Source organism: Armigeres subalbatus, chromosome 1 (genome assembly GCF_024139115.2).
Source record: "Armigeres subalbatus isolate Guangzhou_Male chromosome 1, GZ_Asu_2, whole genome shotgun sequence".
Lineage (NCBI taxonomy): Eukaryota > Metazoa > Arthropoda > Insecta > Diptera > Culicidae > Armigeres > Armigeres subalbatus.
In genome coordinates, this window is record NC_085139.1 from 70,850,524 (window position 1) to 70,874,470 (window position 23,947).

The following is a 23,947-nucleotide window of genomic DNA, read 5'->3' on the forward strand; positions in this document are numbered from 1 at the left end:
GGTCTCGATCTTCCTGCTGACGCTTTTTCCTCTGGAAAATCGAGTTTTGTCTGTTCCGCGCCTGTTTAAATCGTGCCCTCGTGCGGTGTTGCAGCAATCTCGCCCATGTTGCATTCTTCTCTTCTATTAACTGCTCACATTCGCCGTCATACCAGTCGTTTCTCTGATCCGGGGGCACCGTGCCAAGTGCAGTGGTTGCGGTGCTACCAATGGCGGATCGAATATCTCTCCAGCCAGCTTCAAGAGACGTTGCGCCTAGCTGCTCTTCCGTTGAGAGTGCCACTTCCAGCTGCTGCGCGTATCCTTGCGCTAGTCTACCGTCTTGTAGCCGCCCAATGTTAAGCCGCGGCGTTCAACTTCGACGCATGTTGTACACCGTCGAGAGTTTTGAGCGCAGGCATACTGCAACGAGGTAGTGGTCGGATTCAATATTCGCACTGTGGTAAGTGCGGACGTTCATGATATCGGAGAAGAATTTACCGTCGATTAGAACGTGGTAGATTTGGTTTTCTGTTTCTTGGTTAGGTGATCTCCATGTGGCCTTATGGATATTTTTGCGGGGAAAGAAGGTGCTTCGGACTACCATTCCGCGGGAGGCTGCGAAGTTTATGTATCGTTGGCTGTTGTCATTCGATACGGTATGCAGACTATCCGATGTGCAGATGACCGTTCTATACATTTTCTCCCTTCTTACCTGTGCGTTCATGTCGTCGATGACGATTTTGATGTCCCGCAGTGGGCATCCATCGTATGTCTGCTCCAGCTGTGCGTAAAACGCTTCTTTCTCGTCGTCGGGTCTACCTTCGTGTGGGCAGTGATGATGCTATAGTTGAAGAAACGGCATTTTATCCTCAGCTTGCACATCCTTGCGTTGATTGGCTGCCACCCAATCACACGTTGGCGCATCTTACCCAGCACTATCAAGCCGATTCCCAGCTCGTTGCTGATGCCACAGCTTTGGTAGAAGGTAGCCGCCCGATGCCCGCTATTCCACACTTTCTGTCCTGTCCAGCAGTCTTCAAGGTGCAGCCCCGCGCAAATGTTTTTCCGTGCTGCCGCACTCGAATGAACATTCGCTTCGGGCTCGAACGTGCACTCGTAAAAATGAACATGAACCCGAGCGTAGGCTGGATGCTCATGTTTTGCACCACACTCACAGCGGCGCTCGAACATTGATGTTTTCAACGCGGCTGTGAGCGCCGCTTTGAGCACGGTACAAAACATCGGTTACAATCAACAGACATTGCTTGGTTGGATTGGCTTAGCATTTTGGTGTTGAAACTCTAGTTTTAATATAATTGAATTTCAATGGTTCAATGATACTTTGTTCGTAAAAGTGAAAAGGAACTTATTTATCATCTTATTATGCGCGTAGATATTTGAAATATCCTCAATGGCAGAGTAAGAGGACATTCTACGAAAAACATAAGCATAAGAAAAGTCCATCCCCGTACTTATAACCATTTTTAATTGAATATCCTTTAGACTTGTTGAGAAGAGTTTCAAAAATTCTTTCGGTTGCTTCCCTGTGCAGATTTTATAAAATATTTTATTTACGCTACTTATTCGACTTTGAAAAAGGTTGGAACTTTAGGTTTTATATAATTTCGTTTAAAAGTCGCACTACTTGCACTGACTCTATCTCTACACAAGTGAAAAATTGTCTTATGAATGTGTATACTGGGGTCACTTTTTAAATGGACTTCATGAATCACGCGATTTTTTAGGCGGAATTCAACATTTACGCCGTTTTTCTACGGGAATTTGTTTACAAAGTTTTTTTACGCGGTTGTACGTGGAACGTATTCCCCTCATAAAGACCGGCCTCATTGTAGGGGAACTGTTCCGTTTTCAATCTCACTGTACATATATTCATCTCATCGCGAAACAAAAAAATACGGCACCAATTTCGTTCCTTCTTTTTGCTAACATGCATGCTCACTGCTGAAAAAAATCACAAAAATAATAAACAAGTCAAATACCTTTTCGTTGCTTTGTTTTTCGTAGGACCAATATCGGAGCTATGAGATGAAGTCCAGGAGCAGTAACCCTATTTGATTCAAGCGCGTTGGAACGGAGTTATATTTTAAAATGCCGCTAAAGTTTACTATATTGGAGAACGGTTTTGTAATCCGAGATTTGTTTACCTTCAGTCGTTATCAAAGTACATCATCGGAAATCATGTTCAAATAATCAAATATGGATCGTATATTTTGTATATGCAGGGTACCTGTCGCAGAACCCGAAATTTATAGAATTTTACGTAATGTGACTATGTTGTCCGGCACTGAGGGATTTCTCTCTACTTGGGATGGAAATGTGTGTACATATTTTGGCAATGCAATAATCAACAATCAGAAGTATTCAATTCACGATTATATAAGCCTCCATGTGAAATGGAATTATTGGACAACTAATGCATAAATTTTAACTCACGTACTTTACGATGTATCTACCTACTGTAGAAAAAAAAAACAATTTTATATGTTCAACACAATTTGAGGGTTTGTGGAAAACAAAATAAGTTGATATCTTCTTCTTCTTCTTCTTCTTCTTCTTATTGGCATTACATCCCCACACTGGGGCAGAGCCGCCTCGCAGCTTAGTGTTCATTAAGCACTTCCACAGTTATTAACTGCGAGGTTTCTAAGCCAGGTTACTATTTTTGCATTCGTATATCATGAGGCTAGCACGACGATACTTTCATGCCCAGGGAAGTCGAGACAATTTCCAATCCGAAAATTGTCTAGACCGGCACCGGGAATCGAACCCAGCCACCCTCAGCATGGTCTTGCTTTGTACCCGCGCGTCATACCGCACGGCTAAGGAGGGCCCCCAAGTTGACATACAGTTTAAAATATCGAAACATTTCCTTCTTCAATGGGTCAACATTTCAACTGCAACTTGACTTGTTTTGAACTAAGTGTTCCCTATTAGCATTGAAAGCAAACCGTTATAATTGAGGTTTTTCTATGCCTGCCATTGTATACATGTGTTTTGTGTATCTTAGGGTCTGTTCACAAATTACGTAACGCAAAAGTCCGAGTTTTTGACCCCCTCCCTCCCCCTCGTAACAAAAAGTAACATTTTCGATACCCCCTCCCTCCCCCGTATAACGCGTAACTATGAAAATAGTAAAGGCAGATTTTTTTTCCTTCTGTGTGGGTTTAAGTATTTTTTGAACACTGTTAGAATAGGAACGGCACATGATCAAAAATCAAGAATATTAAAAACACAACTAGTAGAAACAACAACAGAATTTGTGATCATGACCTATCAAACAGTTTGGCGGATTCGCAATATTCGCTTGGTGTTTTTACGCATATCAGTCTCACTATGTGCTTGATTTCGCTAATGACTTATACGATAACGATAGACATATCATAGCCGGCTTTGAGATAAAAACTAAAAACCAGAAAGACTAGCATGGGCCAATTATGGCTAGTATGATAGTGAAGAGGATAGGTTGCGTATTCATCGTCTTGATCAAAACATGTAGGCAATAATACCTACTTCAATCAGTGATTAAAAAAGCATTCAAAATAAATAATTATTCGCGTTATGCGTAACATTAGGTAGTACCAACCCCCTCCCCCACCTTTTGGTGTAACAAAGTATAACGCAAGTTGGACCTCCCCCTCCCCCCAAAAGCGTTACGTAATTTGTGAACAGACCCTTATGTAGCAAACACAATGATAGTATAGCCCAGGGCGTCGTAAACACAATGATAGTATAGCCCAGGGCATAGTATAGCCCAGGGCGTCGAAAATGTTTCCCTCACGAAAACACTCTAGACTGGACCCAAACATGATACAGGCAATCAATTAACTATTCCGTTTATTGTACACTTTTTATGTTTTTGTTTTTTTTAGGTAGATTTTATATTTCATTTGTTTCCCCAATTGAGTTTCATTCTTTTAATGAAGCTGGATAGAAACAATATTGTTATGTACCATCTTTGCTAACACGCTAAATTTACATGTTAAGGTTAGTTTGCTTCACGTCTTGAATTATTTTCAACAATAAAACATAACACGCTTGCTTTTCACATACTAAAGGGCTGAGCAGAATGGGTACTTTTGCGAACGTTTTGACTGTTTTCCCGTTTTGACCCACGCAAATGCAAATGCTGAAAGCACAACTTGTTTTCATCTACCAACTCCGATTCATCTTTTTTTTGCTATGCCGCTCAACTATGGCGAATTCGAAACGTGCCGCATAATCGTAAAGCATCGCGCTCGGCCCAAAACCTATTCTCACAGCCTCAGTTATCAGCCTAAGCATACAGTCTGAGCACACAGCCTGAGCACACAGCCCAAATTTTGAACTTGAGCTCGAGCCTGAGCTGAGCCGCACCGCGTTCATTTTTCGCACCCATGTTCGATGCTGGTGGTGAACACGAGCTTGAAGGAGAACGCGCGCTCGGGATGAACATGAACTTGCAAAAACTGCACTCAAGCTCAGCACCGCTCATGTTTTCGTGAAGACTGCTGTCCAGCAAATCTCCTGCAGCGCCACGACGTCGAAGTTGCGGGGATGTAATTTATCGAAGATCATCCTGTCGCAACCTGCGAAGCCTAGCGACTTACAATTCCATGTTCCAAGCTTCCAATCGTGATCCTTTATTCGTTGCCTAGGTCTTTGCCGATTATATCGAGTCGCATTATCTCTTATATTGTTCGTAATTAATGGATTTCCAGGCGGCTTATTGGGCCTGCGCAAACCTCCTGTCTCGCCGGAGGGCCGTCGTGTCAGGGCTGTTTAGCGTCCCACCTAACACCAGGACTTGGGCTTGTGCGCTTTGAGCGGCACACGGTCGCTTTGGTAGGGCCTACTTGCGGATACCTACATGTAGTGTTTTATAGGAATTTAACAGGGCCCACTGTCAAACCCCACCACATCCTAGGCAAGCCCTACAATTCGCAGATGGCTTGTGGGGGGGGGGGATCGTACAGGGCTAGAAGCGTGAGCCATTTTGGCTATAAATATAAATCAAACTCAATCCAAAAATCCGATTTACTTATACTAGATTATTATTTTAGGTATGACCGATTAATTGAACCGAATGCATAACGATAGATAAATTATTCCAGCGAATTTCTAACGTATCCCAATTCGACGATTTCAACCAAAAACCCAACGTAAGTACTAAGTACTAATCCTACACTCCTAAAAATCCACACATATTTATTGGCAAAAATCCATAGATTTAACTTATGATGTATATCAGCGCACACATAATCATTATCCACGCGAACTACTAATAAAATATATATCCAAATAAACTTTATGTGTGGTCTCGAATTAGCAATTATTTAATTTATGTGTGGTTCTATATCGATTATATTAGGGTGGAGCTATTGCAAAAATTTATAACGGCGACACATATATCTTATATTGATATTTTTGGCAGTGTAAATTACGAGTTCCGAAAATAATTTAGCAAAATCAAATATGAATACAATTCTATTTTCAATAGTCTTAGCCCAAATGCACTCGCAAGCACAATGTATACTCCAATTCAATTTCAATATCCTATAATTTGTTCGCAAGCCATATTTTCTCAAATTACCCCACGTTGGGCGCCAAATGAAACGGTTCAACATCTATTTGATTCAATTCTGGTTTCCTTCGACTGACTTCACTTAAGCGCCAAGCAGACAATTAAATTGTTGGCTTGTGAACCAGCAATATTTGTATGCCCGGCGAGACTCAGGGCGAGTCCATCATACATGCGGAAGTAATCAAAAGCGAGTCCGACCTATCCAACCACAATGTTCCACCCAAACGGAACCCTCCAAAATACTCAAAAATTAACTAATCCAATCCAAAAACCTCCTTCCTCTAAAGTGAATTAGCAAACATTCAATTCACAGGTGTATTGTCAAGTTCTCCACGTGCCACAGCCTGATATGTGTAAGGACATAAACGGGAACCTTCTTACGAACGAGCGTGAGGTGATCCAAATCACTACGAAGAGCACCTGAATGGCGATGTGGCAGACGAAGATGGCGGTATGGTGATGGACCTGGGGGAACACGCGCAGGACATAATTCTACCGGCTCCGGATCTCCAGGAAATCCAGGAGGAGATTGGCCGGCTGAAGAACAACAAAGCCCCTGGGGTTGACCAACTACCAGGAGAGCTATTTAAACACGGTGGGTAGAGCGTTGCACTGGGTCATTACCAAGATTTGGGAGGAGGATTTTTTGCCGCAGGAGTGGATGGAAGATGTCGTGTATCCCATCTACAAATAGGGCGATAAGCTGGATTGTAGCAACTACCGTGCAATGGCATTGCTGAACGCCACCTACAAGGTACTCTCCCAAATTTTATGCTGTCGACTAGCGCCAATTGCAAGGGAGTTCGTGAGGCACACCACGGAGCAGGTGATCGCCATTCGCCAAGTACTGCAGAAATGCCGCGAATACAACGTGCCCACACATAATCTATTCATCGACTTCAAAGCCGCATATGATACAACCGATCGGGACCAGCTATGGCAGCTAATGCACGAACACGGTTTTCCGGATAAACTAAAACTGTTCATCAAAGCGACGATGGATCGGGTGATGTGCGTAATTCGAGTTTCAGGGACATTTTCGAGTCCCTTCGAAACCCGCAGAGGGTTACGGCAAGGTAATGGTCTTTCGTGTCTGCTATTCAACATCGCTTTGGAAGGGGTAATACGAAGAGCAGGGCTTAACACGAGTGGAACAATTTTCAATAAGTCCGTCCAGCTATTTGGCTTCACCGACGACATAGATATTATGGCACGTAACTTTGAGAAGATGGAGGAAGCCTACATCAGACTGAAGAGGGAAGCCAAGCGGATCGGACTAGTCATCAACACGTCGAAGACGAAGTACATGATAGGAAGAGGTTCAAGAGAAGACAATGTGAGCCATCCACCGCGAGTTGGCATCGGTGGTGACGAAATCGAGGTGGTAGAAGAATTTGTGTACTTGGGCTCACTGGTGACTGCCGAAAATGATACCAGCAGAGAAATTCGGAGACGCATAGTGGCTGGAAATCGTACATACTTTGGACTCCGCAGGACGCTCCGTTAGAATAGAGTTCGCCGCCGTACCAAACTGACAATCTACAAAACGCTCATTAGACCGGTAATCCTCTACGGACACGAGACCTGGACGATGCTCGTGGAGGACCAACGCACACTCGGAGTTTTCGAAAGGAAAGTGCTGCTGAAAGTTACTTCTAAAAGTCATCATACATCACATCATGTAGCTAAGCAAAGTGCTGAGTGAGAACAAGTTAGCCAAATCAAAGTGTCGCGATGCAAAGTTTTATCAATGGCCGGCATCGCCGTGCAGCAAGACATTCAGACATCCGTGTGTCAAGAGTTAAAAGAGTCAGCAGAGTCATCTTCATGGAAGTACAGAAGTTGATCCTTGCACGATTCATGGGTTCACGTTCAATTGGCCACCGTGAAATATTCATCGATGGGCATTTACATTTCTTCGTTACTGATCCTAAGAAGTCTTCCAATTTGCTGTTTTGGTGAGATCAAATCTTTTTCACTTCATATCAACTCCTAGGTTAAATTTCAGCATCCAAGGTAAACTATTTAAATTTTCTATAACATAATATCTTCTATAACAAGTTCTATAGATTTTTTTAGCTTGCGTAAATTGCACACAGAAAGTTTCATTGATACTCCATCACTTCATGGTCTGCTTTTAAATTTGCAATATTAAAATGAAAATCTACTCCTAAGCAACCATTACCACTGTATTACGGCAAGCTGCCATATAGGTCCAATATATGGCTATTTTAAAACTTATATGAATTAAAGCCCCACTATATGGCCGATCTGCGAGATATACGACTTATTGATTACTTGGGCTGTTTTTATCAGTCTCTCTGTTATATGACTCTAGAATTCAGAGTGTTTAAAAAATGTGTTATTAGTACATCACAGATTTCATAATGAAATGAACGAAATAATAAAATACTTTCTATTTTCCATAAATTTCAAATTTTAATTTGTTTAAACGCGATTCCATTCTATTTTGATAATGTTTTCTCTTAGCCTAAGTACTTGCTGATGATGAGTGAATATCGAAATCGTTTATTTCAAACTCATTAAGTATTGAATGCTTTAATGAGAAGAAAACTCGGTTGCTAACAAATTTTTTTGATCTTCATTAGCAAGAATATCAGCCCGAGACTGGTTCATCTTGTAACTATGTTGCCACCGTCTTATTTTCAATACATTACAATCATTATATTACATTTCTCGCTTAACTTTTCAAAAGGACCTAAGTAACATTTTTAACATGAATTAATTTGAATAGCGCAATCAACCGAACAACATGAAAGCTTTTGATTGCAGTACTCAAATTATTTCTTGAAAAAAATGTTACTTAGGTCCTTTTAAAAAGTTAAGCGAGATTTGTATTATAACGTTTCGATCTATATTCTCTATTACAAATTATTGGATTATTCAATATGATCTTCACTAAGATCCAATGGATTATTAAAGTTGAATCGAAATTTTCTTTATATTTTGAATTCATTTTTGACAACACAAGTGATTTTTACGTCCTGTCAAATTGTAAAAAAATCAGTGCCCATTTCTTAGTTTACGTTATTTAATGAAAGTCATAAATCCGAGTTAAGTGAATATAAGGTCACGGCCTCGGGCTAAAGAATAAAAGGCACATTTGAATCAAGATAAACCGATATTTCCGTGGATCAGGCCATTGCGAACTTAAAAGTTTCGGGTGATCAGTGGACCATCGAGGAAAGAATAACAAGCAGGATTCGCCAAAACCTAGTTTCATGAAGACATTTTTCATAAAAGTTCATCAAAGCCCACTGTCGCACTCACTTATTTACGAGCTCTACTTCTCGCAGTTACGTCAAATCCCTCGCTAGGTTACCGCTTATTTTTACAATTAAGCATTGTACGTACGCATTTTTTCACACAATTTTTGTTCTACGCGATATGCTATTACACACTTCTCTATATGTTATGTAATCTATTACGCACACATATGTATTTTAGAGTCGTATTGCATCATTGCTATTATGTCAAAAGATTGCAAACGTGCATTATGACAATGTTAAAAGTTCAACTGGAACATAATAAAATTATAAGGATCGAACAATACAATAACGTACATATAGATAAGTGTCTTCCCTAAAGTTGTGATGGATCCCTTATGTCATATTGTATATTTGAATTACATGTACTTGTTTTAGGAAGGCACGGAAAATTTTCGCTGAATGTTCCATGCAGTTTTGCTCCATGCAGTCGGTCAGAAAACAAAATAATTAGTGCGCGTTCAATCGTGTTTTCATGAGGCGCGCAGAATGTTCTTGAAGTCCGAGTCATTTTGTTTATCTTCATAGAGTCGTTCGGAAATCAAAGTAATAGGTGCGCGTTTGATAGCGTTCAAATTCAGTTTCGATTTATACGATACACCCGGCATACCGTGTACCAAAACGAACCCTGCTACACTCCCAATTCCATATATCCATCATTTTAGTGATTTCTAGTGGAAGGAGTGCGCATTTGATCATGTTTCCAGTTTTCTCGATCTCAAACACGCAGAACGATCGCACGATATTCGAAATATTTTGCTCTGCGTAGTGCAAGTTAGTAAATAACAATTAAAAGAATAGTGCGCGTCCAATCGGGTTTCTTCTAACACGCAGAACGATCGTGCGATCATCGAAATATTATGTTCTGCGTGGTGCGGACGGTAACTCAATTAACTAATGCGCGTTCGAATGAGTTTTTTTTTGTTTAATTTCGATCAAACTACACGTAACACCCCGCATGTCGTTTACCAAAACGAACCCTACTACACTCCCTACCCCATATATCCAACATCCCGGTGATTTCTCGTGGAAGTGCAGATGACTCGTCGGCTTCTATCAAAGCGGGTATCACGTCAACATTTCCTACCCATTCCCTAATTGACCTGCATTCGGACACGGCCGGCGCTGGTATTGCTTAATTTTGGGTCACCAGTTCTTACACATTGAGGGTGATGTTAGTCCCAAACACCATCTGTTGGTTCTCGGTGTAATTACAGCTGGCCTGGCAATAACGGAGTAGCAACCATGGGCGGTCAATCATGCTCATGCTCATGCTCAAGACTGTTCCCATCTCATTTTTTTTTCCGACTGTTCTCCTCCCTTTATATTATTGTATTCAGATTCTCGTAGCACAGAACTTGGCAGGTGTTACCCTCCATCTGTAACTGTCTCCTGATGTTCTCGTATTCCAGATATTCAAAGAGCATATGCTCGACAGATAGTGCTGTTCCACAAAATTGACATTTGGGACTCTCTCCTTTCTCTAGCATCCACTCATGGGTGGCCTTAGTATGGCCTATTCGCAAACGTGTTAAGAGCACTTGCTCTAGTCTGGATTTCCGGTCTGGCCATTCAGCTGTCGAAGGTTTAACCCTCCTCAGACGTACATCACGCTCCTTGTACCAGCTATTCTTCCACCCGTCCTCCAAAACTTTCCTGCTCCATGAGATGCGATCTACTGCAGGAAACTCCATCTCCGTCGTTTCAACAATTCTTCCCATATTAGCCCGTGTGTCCGCCTTTTCATTGCCAGGTATACCCGAGTGTCCCGGAATCCAACAGATCCCGACTTGCTTTTTCTCAATTTCCATTTGTGTTGCTCTAATCCATGGGTGTAAGTTTAGATTCTATGGCTGATATGCAACTGGCGGAGTCCGAGAAGATTACCGCTTTTTCTCCAGTTTTGATAGCTTGAAGTGCGATATACAATGCTTTCGCTTCTGCAGAAAAGATGGTGCAACCCTTTGGCAAATTATAGCTTTTCCCGCAATTTCCGTCCCAGATACCATATCCGACTTGCTCCTTTACATCCACTGAGCCATCCGTAAATAAATATTTGAAACCCGCATATTTCCTTTGCTCCAGTTCTCTGTATAGCGCTTTGGCTTTGCTACTTCCTTCTCCAACTTTGAAGTTATTTTTAACCGTCCAATCAATTGGGATCTCTTTTGATGCCCAACCGCTCCTCAGCTAAAGGGGGAATTCTGCTACCGGTGGAAGTTTATCCCCGGTATTCTCCTCAAGCTTTTTCTTCGATCGTTCGGTAATCGGCCATTCACCTCCTTAATTTGACAATACTTTCTTCTCCTCTAGTTTGCCACCAGTTTCTGACATGCCAAATGTCCGAATGGTAGCTCTCCAGATTCAGCGTATAAAGCCGCTACGGGACTGGTTTTGAATGCTCCGGAACAAATACGGATCATGTCGTTATATATTGGTTCCAGTATTTTTTCAACCCGGTTTTTTCCTCTACTGACCAGGCCCCATCCATGGAATATCTTGGGTATCACGGTAGCTTTTGCTATGTGCATAATCGTCTTTCTAGATCCGCCCACCATTCGATGACCGATGATGCGGAGTCAATTGATTCGATTTGTACAGGCCTTCTTGACATTTCTGGCATGTTGTTTGAAGTCAAAGTTATGGTCGATTGTAACACCTAAGACTACGAGGCTGTTTACCGTTGGGATGAAGTCTCCATTTAGAATCAATTGGACGATGATTTCCTAGCACTTTAGGATCTTTTCCTGGCTTAGGGATAGGTATAACGGTACCTTCTTTCCAACTCTCCGGAATTTTTCCAGACTCCCAGATCTCGTTAATCAGTTTTAGGAAAACTGCTTTTGTCTTGAGCGGAAGATGCTGTAGCATCACATTCCACGTCGAGCATCCGTGCGAGACGGTTTTAAGTCCGCGTACGGTCTGCTTCTCATTCGTTTTTTTTTTTTTTTCCTGAAGTACAGGTAGCGGTTTTTTCCCGAAAGTGTTTTGAAGCATAGTGCTTGAGTGGAAGTGGTGCTTGGCTAAAGCAGTTAAGTAGCCATTTCGTAGTAGCCATGGTTTTGCAAGACTACGCAAAACTTTGCAGTTTCTTCGGCGTCCATCGCAGGCGCAGGCATCATCGTCCCACGCCGACAGTCATCATCCATCGTGCGTCTCCACCAACACAGACGCGCGCTGCCCTCCTGCCACCATCCATCTACCCAGTTGCAGTGTTGTGTGCGGCTAGAACACCAACAATAGCGTGATTCGCTTCGACCGCTCCACCACCGGCGAGTGTCCATCCACCCAGTGCGTGCTGCCAGATCTGTTAGCCGGTGACACAGCAGTGTGAACGCAAGTATTTACTTGAGCCAGGGCCGGATTTATGGGGGGGCCGGGGGGGGCGTGGCCCCGGGCCCCCACAAATCTTATGTACCAAAACCAACCTTTTTTGTACATTTTGGGGCCCCCACATACCGTCGGCCCCGGGGCCCCCTTCCGGCTAAATCCGGTCCTGACTTGAGCTCCCTCTCATTGTTCCCCTCTTTTCACCATCTTATTGGAACAGTTTTTTTCTTTCCTTTTTACTCGTCTTCCCCACTGTTCCAAATAATTATTTTGTTTGTGTGTGTGTGTTTTTTTTCTGTTTTGTGATAATTGTTTAGTTTTAAAATAGATTGTGCCTCGCTGCAGCGGCGCATTTCATGTCCGCAATGCGCGTAGCCGAAGATGGCGGGGGTACTTCGTATTCCATGTCTAATCATTCGTTGCATTCGGTTGTTCCTAACCAAAACGAAATGGACTCCTGCAACGCTAAAATTTCCCTTACGAGCCCACGTCCCAAGGTCTACCCTCACGACTCTAGTGGGCCGTATGTTGTTTTCTTCCGACCCAAAAGCAAACGTTTGAATATCAGCCAGATTAGCAAATTCGATCATTGACATGGTTGGGTCCAGTAAACTCCGTGTCACGGTCAGTGATCGCAAACAGGCCAACGAGATTGCCACCTGTGAGCTTTTCACCCTCGAATATAAGGTGTATTTACCGTCAGCAGTGTGTGAGATCGCGGGGGTGGTGACGGAGGGAAGTATGACATGTGACGATTTGAAACAAGGTTTCGGTCGTTTCAAGAACGTTTCTTTGCCTCCTGTTGCGATACTGGATTGCAAACAAATGTATTCGGTGTCGCAGGAGGGAGAGAAGCGGAGTTATTCCCCGTCTGACTCTTTCTGCGTCACCTTTTCCGGGTCCGCACTGCCTGACTACGTAGTGATTGGCAAACTTCGTCTACTTGTTCGGCTGTATGTACCGAAGGTGATGAATTGTGTTAATTGCAAGCAGCTGGGCCACACCGCTCAGTACTGCGTCAATAAACCTCGCTATGGATCATGCGGAGAGAAGCATGTGGAGGGCGCGTGCAAGACGGCACCGAAATGTGTCTATTGTAACGAAAGCCCTCCACATGCTCTTGAAGCTTGCCCAACGTACATACAGCAGCGAATCCACCAGAAGCGGTCCATTCAGCAGCGTTCTCGGCGAAGTTACGCCGAAATGTTGAGGAAGGCCGCTTCTCCACTCGTTTCTGACACCATCTACTCGTCTCTTCCTTTGGACGATCAAGGTAGCTCTGACTCCGAGGTTGGAAATGGGGTTCCCTTTGTTTTCAATGGCTCAACGAGGAAGCGAATAAAACAGAGCCAGCGACCCTCGAAAAAGCCTAGAAAACAACCGCAAAGTGAGCCCCAATCCAACATGATCAAATTCCAAGCGGGTGGAAATACTCAAAAACGTTCAACTTTTGTGGTTTCACATCGGGATGATCGAGAGTTTCCACCGCTTCCGGGAACATCTAAAATCCCAGATGCCCCAATTTTTGCGATTTCTCAGCCAGAAAGAGAGCATAGAGAGCGAGCAGAAGAGCCCACGAGCGCTCCAATGTTCACTCTTTCTGGCATCGTGGAGCTCATCCTCAACTTTTTTGATGCTTCCGACCCCGTGAAGATCATGGTCAAAACTGTTCTTCCTATTCTGACTCCTCTCCTGAAGCAGCTGGCTTCAAAACTGCCCCTCCTCGAGTCATTTGTATCCTTCGATGGCTAACTTAGTCAATAAGGGTAACATGATTTCGATTCTACAGTGGAACTGTCGAAGTATTCTTCCAAAATTAGATATTTTTAAATTTTTAGTTGACAAACAAACACCAGATGTGAACCTTCATTTTCCTGATTTCAACATAATCCGCCGCGATCGGGCAAATCGATATGGAGGGGTGCTTTTAGGGATCAAAAAACAGCACTCCTTCTATAGAGTCGATCTTGCTCCGATGTCAGGCACCGAAGCTGTCGCATGTCAGGTGACTATTCGAGGAAAAGACATCAGTATCGCCTCGATATATCTTCCTCCAAACACCGCGATATCTCGTAGAGATCTCTCGCACATCTGCTCGGTTATGCCCGAGCCACGGTTGCTCCTGGGAGATTTTAACTCCCACGGAACAGGCTGGGGGGAACTGTACGACGACAACCGTTCATCAATGATATACGACCTCTGCGACGACTTCAATATGTAAATTTTGAATACAGGAGAAGCTACACGAGTGGCTCCTCCAGCAAGAGATAGCCGTCTAGAGCTTTCCATTTGTTCGAGCTCATTATCGTTGGACTGTACTTGGAAGGTAGTCCAAGATCCCCATGGTAGTGATCATTTGCCGATCGAAGTCTCGATTTCCAATGGACGTAATCCATCTGTTTCTATCGACCTCTCATATGACCTCACAAAGCACATCGATTGGGGAAAATATGCGGAGGCCATCATTAATGGCATACAGTCGATAGAAACACTTCCACCGCGGGAAGAGTACGAGTTTCTATCACAGTTGATCCTTGACAGCGCTCTTCAGGCACAACGCCGACCGGTGCCAGGAGCTTCGGTTCGTAGGAAACCACACAGTCCGTGGTGGGATGTCGAGTGTACACAACTTTATCGCAAGAAATCCGCCGCGTTCAAAGAATTTCGGAAACACGGTTCGATCGTTCTTCACAAACGGTACATCGCGCTCGAGATCTAGTTCAAGAAGCTGGTCAAAGTGAAGAAGCGCGGATATTGGCGCACTTTTGTTTAAAGGTTTATCGCGCGAGACCTCAATGAAAACTCTGTGGAGAAGAATGCGCAACGCGTCGTCCGTAAACGAAGATCGTGAAAGCTCGTCGCGGTGGATACTCGACTTCGCAAAGAAAGTTTGTCCGGATTTGGTACCGGTAAGGCAAAAGCTACGTGATGCTTTTGCTGACAGGGGTGATATGGACCGTCCCTTTTCGATGATTGAATTCTCACTTGCTCTCCTTTCATGTAACAATTCCGCTCCAGGGATGGATAGAATAAGGTTCAATTTGCTTAAAAACCTCCCAGACGTCGCGAAGAGGCGCTTATTGAGCCTGTTCAACCAGTTACTGGAGTGCAACATTGTTCCGGATGATTGGAGGCATGTGAGGGTGATAGCCATTCAGAAGCCCGGAAAACCCGCGTCGGATTATAATTCGTATCGCCCCATCGCGATGCTGTCCTGTCTTCGGAAGTTGTTGGAGAAGATGATTCTCTTCCGGCTAGACAAATGGGTTGAATCGAATAGTTTTTTGTCAGATACACAATTTGGTTTCTCATGTAAAATTGCTCGTTAAGACAGCTTGCAGATGACTGCGTTGTATCCGTTTCGGGGCCAACCTCAGTTGATCTGCAAGGACCATTGCAAGATACTCTGGACAATTTGTCCACTTGGGATACTACGCTGGGTATCGAATTCTCTCCGGAGAAAACTGAGATGGTTGTCTTTTCAAAAAAACATAAGCCGGCAAAGTTCCCGCTCCAACTGATGGGTAAGAACAATCACTCATAGCATGTCTTCTAAATATCTCGGGGTCTGGTTCTACTCAAAATGCACCTTCGGGAAGCACATTGTGTATCTGACACAAAAATGCCATAAACGGATCAACTTCATGCGAACAATAACCGGAACATGGTGGGGAGCGCATCCCGAAGATCTTATAACGTTGTATCGAACAACCATTCTGTCGGTCCTCGAATACGGCAGTTTTTGCTTCCAGTCCGCGGCTAAAACACACATGCTGAAGCTTCAACGGATTCAGTACCGCTGTCTCCGTATCGCGTTAGGTTGTATGAATTCGACTCATACGATGAGCCTGGAAGTACTTGCGGGAGTACTGCCTCTGACAGATCGTTTCGCGGAATTATCGCTCCGGTTCCTCATCCACTGTGAGGTTCTTAATCCATTGGTCATTGACAACTTCGAGAAGCTGCTCGAACAAAACCCTCAATCTCGATTCATGAGTATTTACCACTGGTACATAACGCTGGAGGTAAGCCCTTCTTCGGTAGATACCAATCGTGCTAACTTCTTAGACTCCTTCAGTTCCTCTGTAATTTTTGATCTGTTCATGAAGCAGGAGGTTCATGGAATACCAGACTTCCTTCGTCCGGAGGTCATACCTCCATTATTTGCAAGCAAATACGGGCACGCCAGCGAGGAGAGAAGCTTTTACACAGACGGGTCAAAAATGGATGACTCCACTGGTTTTGGTGTTTTTAACGTTTTTTAAAGCGCCTACTTTAACCCTTAAAGGCGCAAGGCGATTTTTTTAGAAATCGTCGAAAATATTTTTAACGTAAACAACCATTAAAATCATTAACATTAAACGTATTTTCGGTTTGTTGTTTTAAAACAACATTGCGCATTTAAGGGTTAAGCTTAAAGAGCCTTGTTCCGTGTATACTGCTGAGCTAGCAGCTATACACTATTCTCTCGAGCATCCCTACCTCCTGACCACTTTTTCATCTTCACCGACAGTCTAAGTTCCTTGGAGGCTGCTCGGTTAATGAAACCGGTTAAGCACTCAGCGTATCTTCTGAATGGGATACGGAAAGCTTTGAGTGCCTTATCACAACGGTCTTACACAATCACCATGGCTTGGATCCCTTCTCATTGCTCGATCCCGGGAAATGAGAAAGCGGACTCTTTGGCTAAGGTGGGCGCTATGGAAGGTGATATTTACAATCGGAAAATCACCTTCGATGAATTTTTCACATTAGTTTGTCAGGAAACCTTGAACAGCTGGCAACAGAAATGGACAAATGGGGACGTTGGGTAGATCGCTGTATTCAATTCGCCCGCAGGTGTCGAAGCGTCCATGGTTCAAAAAATTGAATATGGGACGAGACTTCATTCGTACCATGTGTCGTCTAATGTCCAATCACTACACTTTAAATGCACATTTTTTCAGAGTGGGGCTCTCGGAAGGAAATCTCTGTGTTTGCGGCGAGGATTATCAGGACATCGATCATGTCGTGTGGGCGTGCGAGGAGCATCGTGGCCCCAGATCTGCGCTAAGTGAACATCTTCGGGTCCGAGGAAAACAACCATAGCCTATTAGGGAAGTGTTGTCGGGCCTTGATTTCGAGTACATGTCCCTGGTCCACCAATTTTTGAAAGTTTCTGATGTAAGACTTCGGTTCCCCAAAACTAACACTATGTTTAAGAATCAAGAAAAGTATTGTAAAACTTGATTTCGGCTCCGTAACACTTCACGGCAAATGAGCCTTCCAAATAAACGAAAGATTAAAAAAAAATGCTGTAGCATAGGGTAACCGAAGGAATCCGGTCCAGCGGATTGACCCTTTCCGTGACTGATGGCCCACAGTAGCTCGTCCATAGTGATATCTTGGTTGATCTGACCATCTGTCTTGATTTCTTCAGCGGAAGGTTCGATCATTGGCAAGTCTGAAGGTTCGTAGACATTTTCAAAATGGTCCGCTATTGCTTCAGCGATATCCACTGGGATCCTCCACTATTTTCCCTTGAAGTCGAAGTGTAGGTGTTACGGCTTTCTTTTTTCCGCTTAAACTATGTACATTCTGCCAGATTAGGGTCATCGGTGTGTCCGGATTGAAGGATTGAACGAACTCTTCCCAACTTTAGTTCTTCGATTTTCTAAACTCTTCTACAGTTGTTTCTTGCTAGCTGAAATTGCTTCACTGCCTCTTTCTTGTTAGGGTGGTCTTCGGATAATTTTTTAACTCTTCGTAACATTTTCCTCCGGTATTTCACATTCGCCTTCACTTCCTCAGACCACCAACGAACCAAATTCTTTCCAAACTTCGCACTTGCTCGCGGTATGAACTTCTGAGCACTTGTTTTAGCTATTTTTGTGAATTCTGCTACACTAGTGATGTTATCACTACTCTGATCGATGAAGTCCTGAAACTATCGACGAAACTATCGTTAGATCAATTGTCCCTAAGGACCCATTGGAGGGATCGATTTGCGTTGCTTCCCCAGAGTTGATCACTATCAGCCCATTGTCTACTACAACTTCAAGCACCGTCTTTCCTCTTCCATAATTTTTCCTGGAGCCCCACGCTTCGTAGTGGGCATTCAAATCTCCCGAGCCGAATGGAGAAGACTCTTATATACCGCACAGACCACTTCGGCCTTAGTCTGAATAAATAAATAAATAATTGTCAAGTTCTCAAATCCTCTAGCTTCTGATTTGAATCAATCTTTCTCAAGACGAAAGGGTTGATTAATCGAACTGAAACTGAATATATTTTGTCTAATATTGTAACATAGTTACACCCGCAGAAAAAATATAAACCTTAGTTTCTTTGTCCAACGGTTGAGCAGGAATAGGAAAAATCACAGCAAATGACCAAGAACAAATGTAGGGTGACGAGCTGAATTTTAATTTTTTTTATCTTAATCAAATATATATTTATTCATTCCTATTTTTGTCCGGCTCCACTGCAACCTTAAACCTGAAAGCGTTTAGAGTCGTCAATGGTCCATTTCATATGCATGATTGGCTCCCTGATTGAAAACCATGAGAAACGAGCACTCGTATAGCTGGTTTTGCTGCTAAAACCCCTCTAACACGGGTTCGCTTCTACAAGTTCACCTGGCCCAATCCATAGGTTTCGGAAGTTGTCAGAATCGCTAATAACCCATTTCATGTTCATTCCTCGCTTCATGATCAAAAACCATGAAAAAAGAGTCGTCGAATGACTTCTTTGGCGCTAAAACTTAAATGTCCCCTTCTACAGGATCCCTTGGGGCAGTTGGTAAGTCTCGGAAGCGGTCAAAGTCGTCAATGGATCATTTTATATTCAGACCACGCTTCCTTATAGAAAACCATGGGGAACGAGCCGCCGAATGACCAGCTTTGGTGCTAAAACTGAAATGTCCCATTTTAGATGTTCCTAGTGGGCACCCCAGCGACTCCAGGATCTATCTTTTTGGTTGGTTTCTTATTATTTACGTATCAGGAGACATTTGGAATGTAATCATAATGGAAGATCGGTCGAAAAGCTTGATTAAAATGAAAGCTAACGTGCGGGGTCATATTGACCCGAACACGTTTGGAAAGTTAACTTGCGGGGTCAGTCTCTCAAGTAGACGCGGTTTTCTAGACTCCGGTTTTCACCTTTTTTCGTGTTCACGGACGAACCGATTCTTTCGAACGAAATCGATTCGTTCGAATCGTCTTTCCAATTGATTTAGCTGGCGTAAACGAGAATGCGCATCAACTTTCCTTCGAAAAGGCATTCGAATGTAAATGTAAATATGGTGCACCTACACCTCTTGAGTTTTTTTCTAAGAGAAATTCCAAATTTCTTTACCAAAAAAAAAGGATAATCCAGAAACAACTTTGCCATACAGAAATTCACAACATGAATGAACAAAAACTCAATAAGTGTCACATTTTAGTACAACTGTGTTGTTACAAGAACGGCCAAAAATCATTTTAAAAATTCATCACTCTCGAAAAATCTGTGCAGCTAATCGGAACCCCCCCAAGTCGCCCATAAACTCACCATGTCCAGCGCGTTGAACGCGTCCTGTGAAATGTTGCGAATCCCGGAGGGCAGCGTCAACCGTTCGACCGAGCCCAAATTGGAGAATGCGTTCTTCTCGACCAGCACCGTCGGATTGTCGGCCAAATTGAGCAGCAGGATGCCGGCCGATCCGGCGAACGCGTACGCTTCGATGCGCAAAATTTTGTTGTGGGAAAGGGTTATTTGCGAAACGTTCTGCAGCCCGGCGAAGGCAAACGATGCCACGGTCGCCAGCGGGGTGTGCTGGATCGAGAGCTCCCGCAGCCGGGGAAGCCCACGGAAGGCAAACGGTTTTATCGTGCTGATGTTGTTCCTGTCGAGCGAGAGCTTTTTGAGTGCCTTCAGTCCCAGGAACGCGTCGCTTTTAATTATCGGAAAGATGTTCTTCTGCAGTGATAGGACTTCCACCGTCGGGGGCATGTGGGCCAGGGGAATTTCCCGCAGTGAGCCACTGTTGCACATGACCTGGGGGAGAAGAGAAAACATGTCGATTCGTTAGAGTTCGTTCTGGTTTCGGTGTGCTATGAGGGTCACTGGAATTGGTATCGATTTCGATAGAAAATATACGATAATTGTAATCCATCCTGTTTCGGTGGGTCTGGGTATCGAGAGTCATATAATCTAAGTGAGTTACCCTAATTCTTCAAGGTCGATCGATTTCGAAGCGATTTTCTGAGTTTCCGCCATCCAATCTTAGAACGAAGCAAAGCGAAAAATTTGACCTGCATGATGACGCCTGGCCTGGTCCTCCGGTTCGGTTACAGCTAACCTGTCTAGTCAACCCAAACACATTTTGAAGCGATTTACCCAAATTGGAAAACTTTTCACACAAAGCCTTCCGGGCTATGAGCTGGTTATCCCTCTTTAGCTTTGATCCTTCCAGTTACTCGAGGCTGGAATGGACGACCGACGCAACAACAGATGTCATAATTTGAAATGTTGATTCGGCCCCATCTAATCACGGTCCGTCCGCCCGTGCGATATTCGCATAGCAGCGTTTCCATTTCGAGATCCGTCCTCTGAGCACTCGGGCTCGGCTCTTAATGCGATGGCTCATTCTCGGAAATTGACTCCTTTTGCAATCTGGTAGTTGGCACTGGCTGAGAGAGCACTCCGAAATTGAGGCATCGAAATTAAGGAACAGACGACCCCTTCTTCACCGGTAGCCGAAGCGTGTTGAAGCATTACAACCCGGCTAGGAGGGCGAATGGGCTCTAGCCGACAACAGACGATGCTTTTCGTATTTTCCCTTCCGCTGAGACTGCGGGTAACTTTTGGATGGCCATTTGAGAAGGAATTTGACGGCAAGGAAAACAAAATTCACCTCATAAAGGGCGATAAAAAGGTTATTCGTTTTGGCTTCGACCCATTTATTATTCAGAACGAAATAACGATACCTGAGATGCGGGTCAAGCGCCTTAAGCTTTTTAGTTGTAAAAGTGGATGGAATGTCAATATTCGTAAGTCCTTTTCAGTTTTTGCTTTATCTATCGACCTATATTAAAGCAAATACAGTTTTGAAACGGTTGCGTTGAATTTCAGCTCAACGTCTTAGCACCATCTCAGATTTTGTATGAATTTTTTCTTATTTCAATCTTCTTCTGTAAAGTCACTTTGCTCTTAATTGGCTTAAAACGGATTACGGATACTCCGAACTAAACCATGGACACCGTTATATCAAATATAAATGGACAATTAATGTGCTATCTTCCACATACTAAAAAGGGGAAAACAGTCGTAATTTGATTGTTTTGAGACAAAACTCCGTCACCCAAGTTGGTAGCAAACAAAAAGCATATTTTTTTCCTTTTCTTGGCATTTCTCGGATTATTTCTGTAAGTTCGTCAGATGATAATCCCACATCAGACTTCTCATACTACAAAAGTGCAAGCCAGTGGCAAACACTCTCCGATTTCATACGCCACGTGCCAGGCCAGAAATGTTTTGTGCTCGTGTGCGCCCAGCAGAACTACGGAGGCGAGAAACTCCCTTTTCAGATGAGTATCTGTCTCGGGAGAACGCTTTTCCGGCTCCCAGCTCGGGCACCTTTTATGGAAAAGATATGTTTCTGCTTTGGGTTCTGTTTTTTTGCGCTCTGTGACACAAACAGTTGGATTTGTTTTCAGCTACAAAAACCTGGCGCCTATCAAGAGTGCAACGTGAGAAGTCTGAAGTGCCTACACACCTCGCCCGTCCCAGGAGCTGTGGGCTTTGGCGCTTGGTGAAGGTTTCACATGCAGACAGCCTACCTACGTCTACATCCTTGTTGGGTCGGGCCGTCATCATTGCCAGGTTTGATGTTGTTAGTGAGACTTTTTTTTACTCGCAGAGTTTGCAAAAGCACTCGGTCGGTTACCCCTGGGAGTGATTGTTTAATTTTTCGCAAATTTTAAAATGGAAATTGCTCGTATGGAAGTGGAAACGATAAAATGTTCAGTGCTCGTTGTTTCCCATTTCTGAGTCATAGCCACTTTACAGAAATATGAAAAGAATGAATCCTGGAAGTATATTTTCAGAGCCACTGATAGTTTCAAGTCAAGAAGACTGTTGGGAATCTTCCCGTTTGCACCCGCGGAAACTTTTTCGGAACGCGAATAATTACAGTTTGTGATACGGTAACTATCGAAATTTATTTCCACCGAAAAACACTTAATTGTGGACTGTAAATAATTTTATTATTCTACGGGGTCGAACGGTCGACCGATAGCAACACCGGCGGCGGTTGGGAGGTGATGCTGCGAGAGCGTATCACTGATCGCCTGGGTGGTTGGTGCTTGGAACCATGTTCCGGGGATCGAGAATCCTGCGGATATAATATCGAGAGGAGCAACTCCAGCTCAAATAGCGGACAGTTCCCTGTGGTGGACTGGTCCAGATTGGTTGAAAATGGATACACAGTATTGGCCAGTAAGCACGCTGGCTCCAGAACAGAAATTCGATTCGGTAACCCTGGAGGAAAGACCGTTACTGTCAGCCGTTCTTCAGATTCTGTCTCCGAATGAAATCTTCACGTTGCGATCGACTCTGCTGAATACTATTCGCATAACTGCTAGGATCCGTCGGTTCTCGTTCAATTGCAAACCCCGAAACAAATTTCAGCGAAAGTGCGGCATCATAACAACCGCCGAATACGAAGCAGCATTACTAGTTTTGGTGCAACTCGCCCAATCGGAGTGCTTTCCGCTGGAATTGTCTGATCTTGCGTCAAAAAATGAAGTCAGAACAACATCGAAGCTCCGAAACCTCAACCCGATAATGGTTGATGGGACACTATGCGTTGGCGGCCGGCTTGGAAATGCTCCAGTTTCGCGAGGGCGGGTGTCTGCGCCTGGATAGCCGCCATCCTTTAACGAAGCTAATCGTAATCGACTACCATCACCAACTACTCCATGCAGGGCCTCAGTTGATGATATCCTGCATACGGGAAATATTCTGGCCACTGAGTGTGAGAAACTTGGCCAAAAGGGTGACGCATGAATGCGTCAAATGTCTTAAAGCGAAATTAACGGTTCACGAGCAGCTGATGGGAGATTTGCCGATTAAGAGAGTTTCGCCTGCTCCTGCCAGAGGAATTGCCTACTGTGGACTCTTCGAACTGCAGCCTGCAACGAGGAAAGGCGCTCTTGTGAAATGTTACCTCTGCTTGTTTGTTTGCATGGCGTGCAAAGCCGTACACATCGAGGTAGTTATGGATCTAACTACAGAAGCACTACTTGGCGCTCTGAGAAGATTCGTCGCCAGACGTGGGAAGCCAATCGAAATCTACTGCGACAATGCGACAAATTTCGTTGGAGCACGGAGGCAGCTGAGTGAATAAGACCGCATGTTTTAGCGACAGCAGCTTCCAGAACAGCTTTGCGCAGAAACCTCAAGAGACTCGATAATTTTCAAATTCATACCGGCCAAGTCACCCAATTTTGGCGGCTTGTGGGAAGCTGCGGTGAAATCGCTAAAGGGCCATATGAAAAGGATGCTGAAACCTGATGAGATGCACACCATCGTAGCTCAAATAGAGGCATGCCTCAATTCGAGACCTTTGACTCCGCTTAGCAACGACCCGAAAGATTTGGAAGCATTAACTCCAGGTCACTTCCTGATGCAGCGTCCGCTCATTGCGATGCCGGAGCCTACACTTCTGTAGCTACCGGAGAACAGACTCTCCAGGTGGCAGATAATGCAGCGGTTCAACCAAATTATCTGGAGACGATGGTCA

The 23,947-nt window shown here is 44.0% G+C and overlaps 1 protein-coding gene across 1 annotated transcript in view; it reads right to left on the reverse strand.

Annotated features, from left to right (window-relative positions):
- LOC134211621 (chondroadherin-like) overlaps positions 1–23,947 on the reverse strand; it is a 46,460-nt gene that overhangs the window by 6,344 nt on the left and 16,169 nt on the right. Inside the window, exon 2 of the mRNA XM_062688729.1 lies at positions 19,714–20,199. Within this exon, the coding sequence (XP_062544713.1) occupies positions 19,714–20,199 (486 nt within the window). The remainder of the gene's footprint in view (positions 1–19,713; positions 20,200–23,947) is intronic.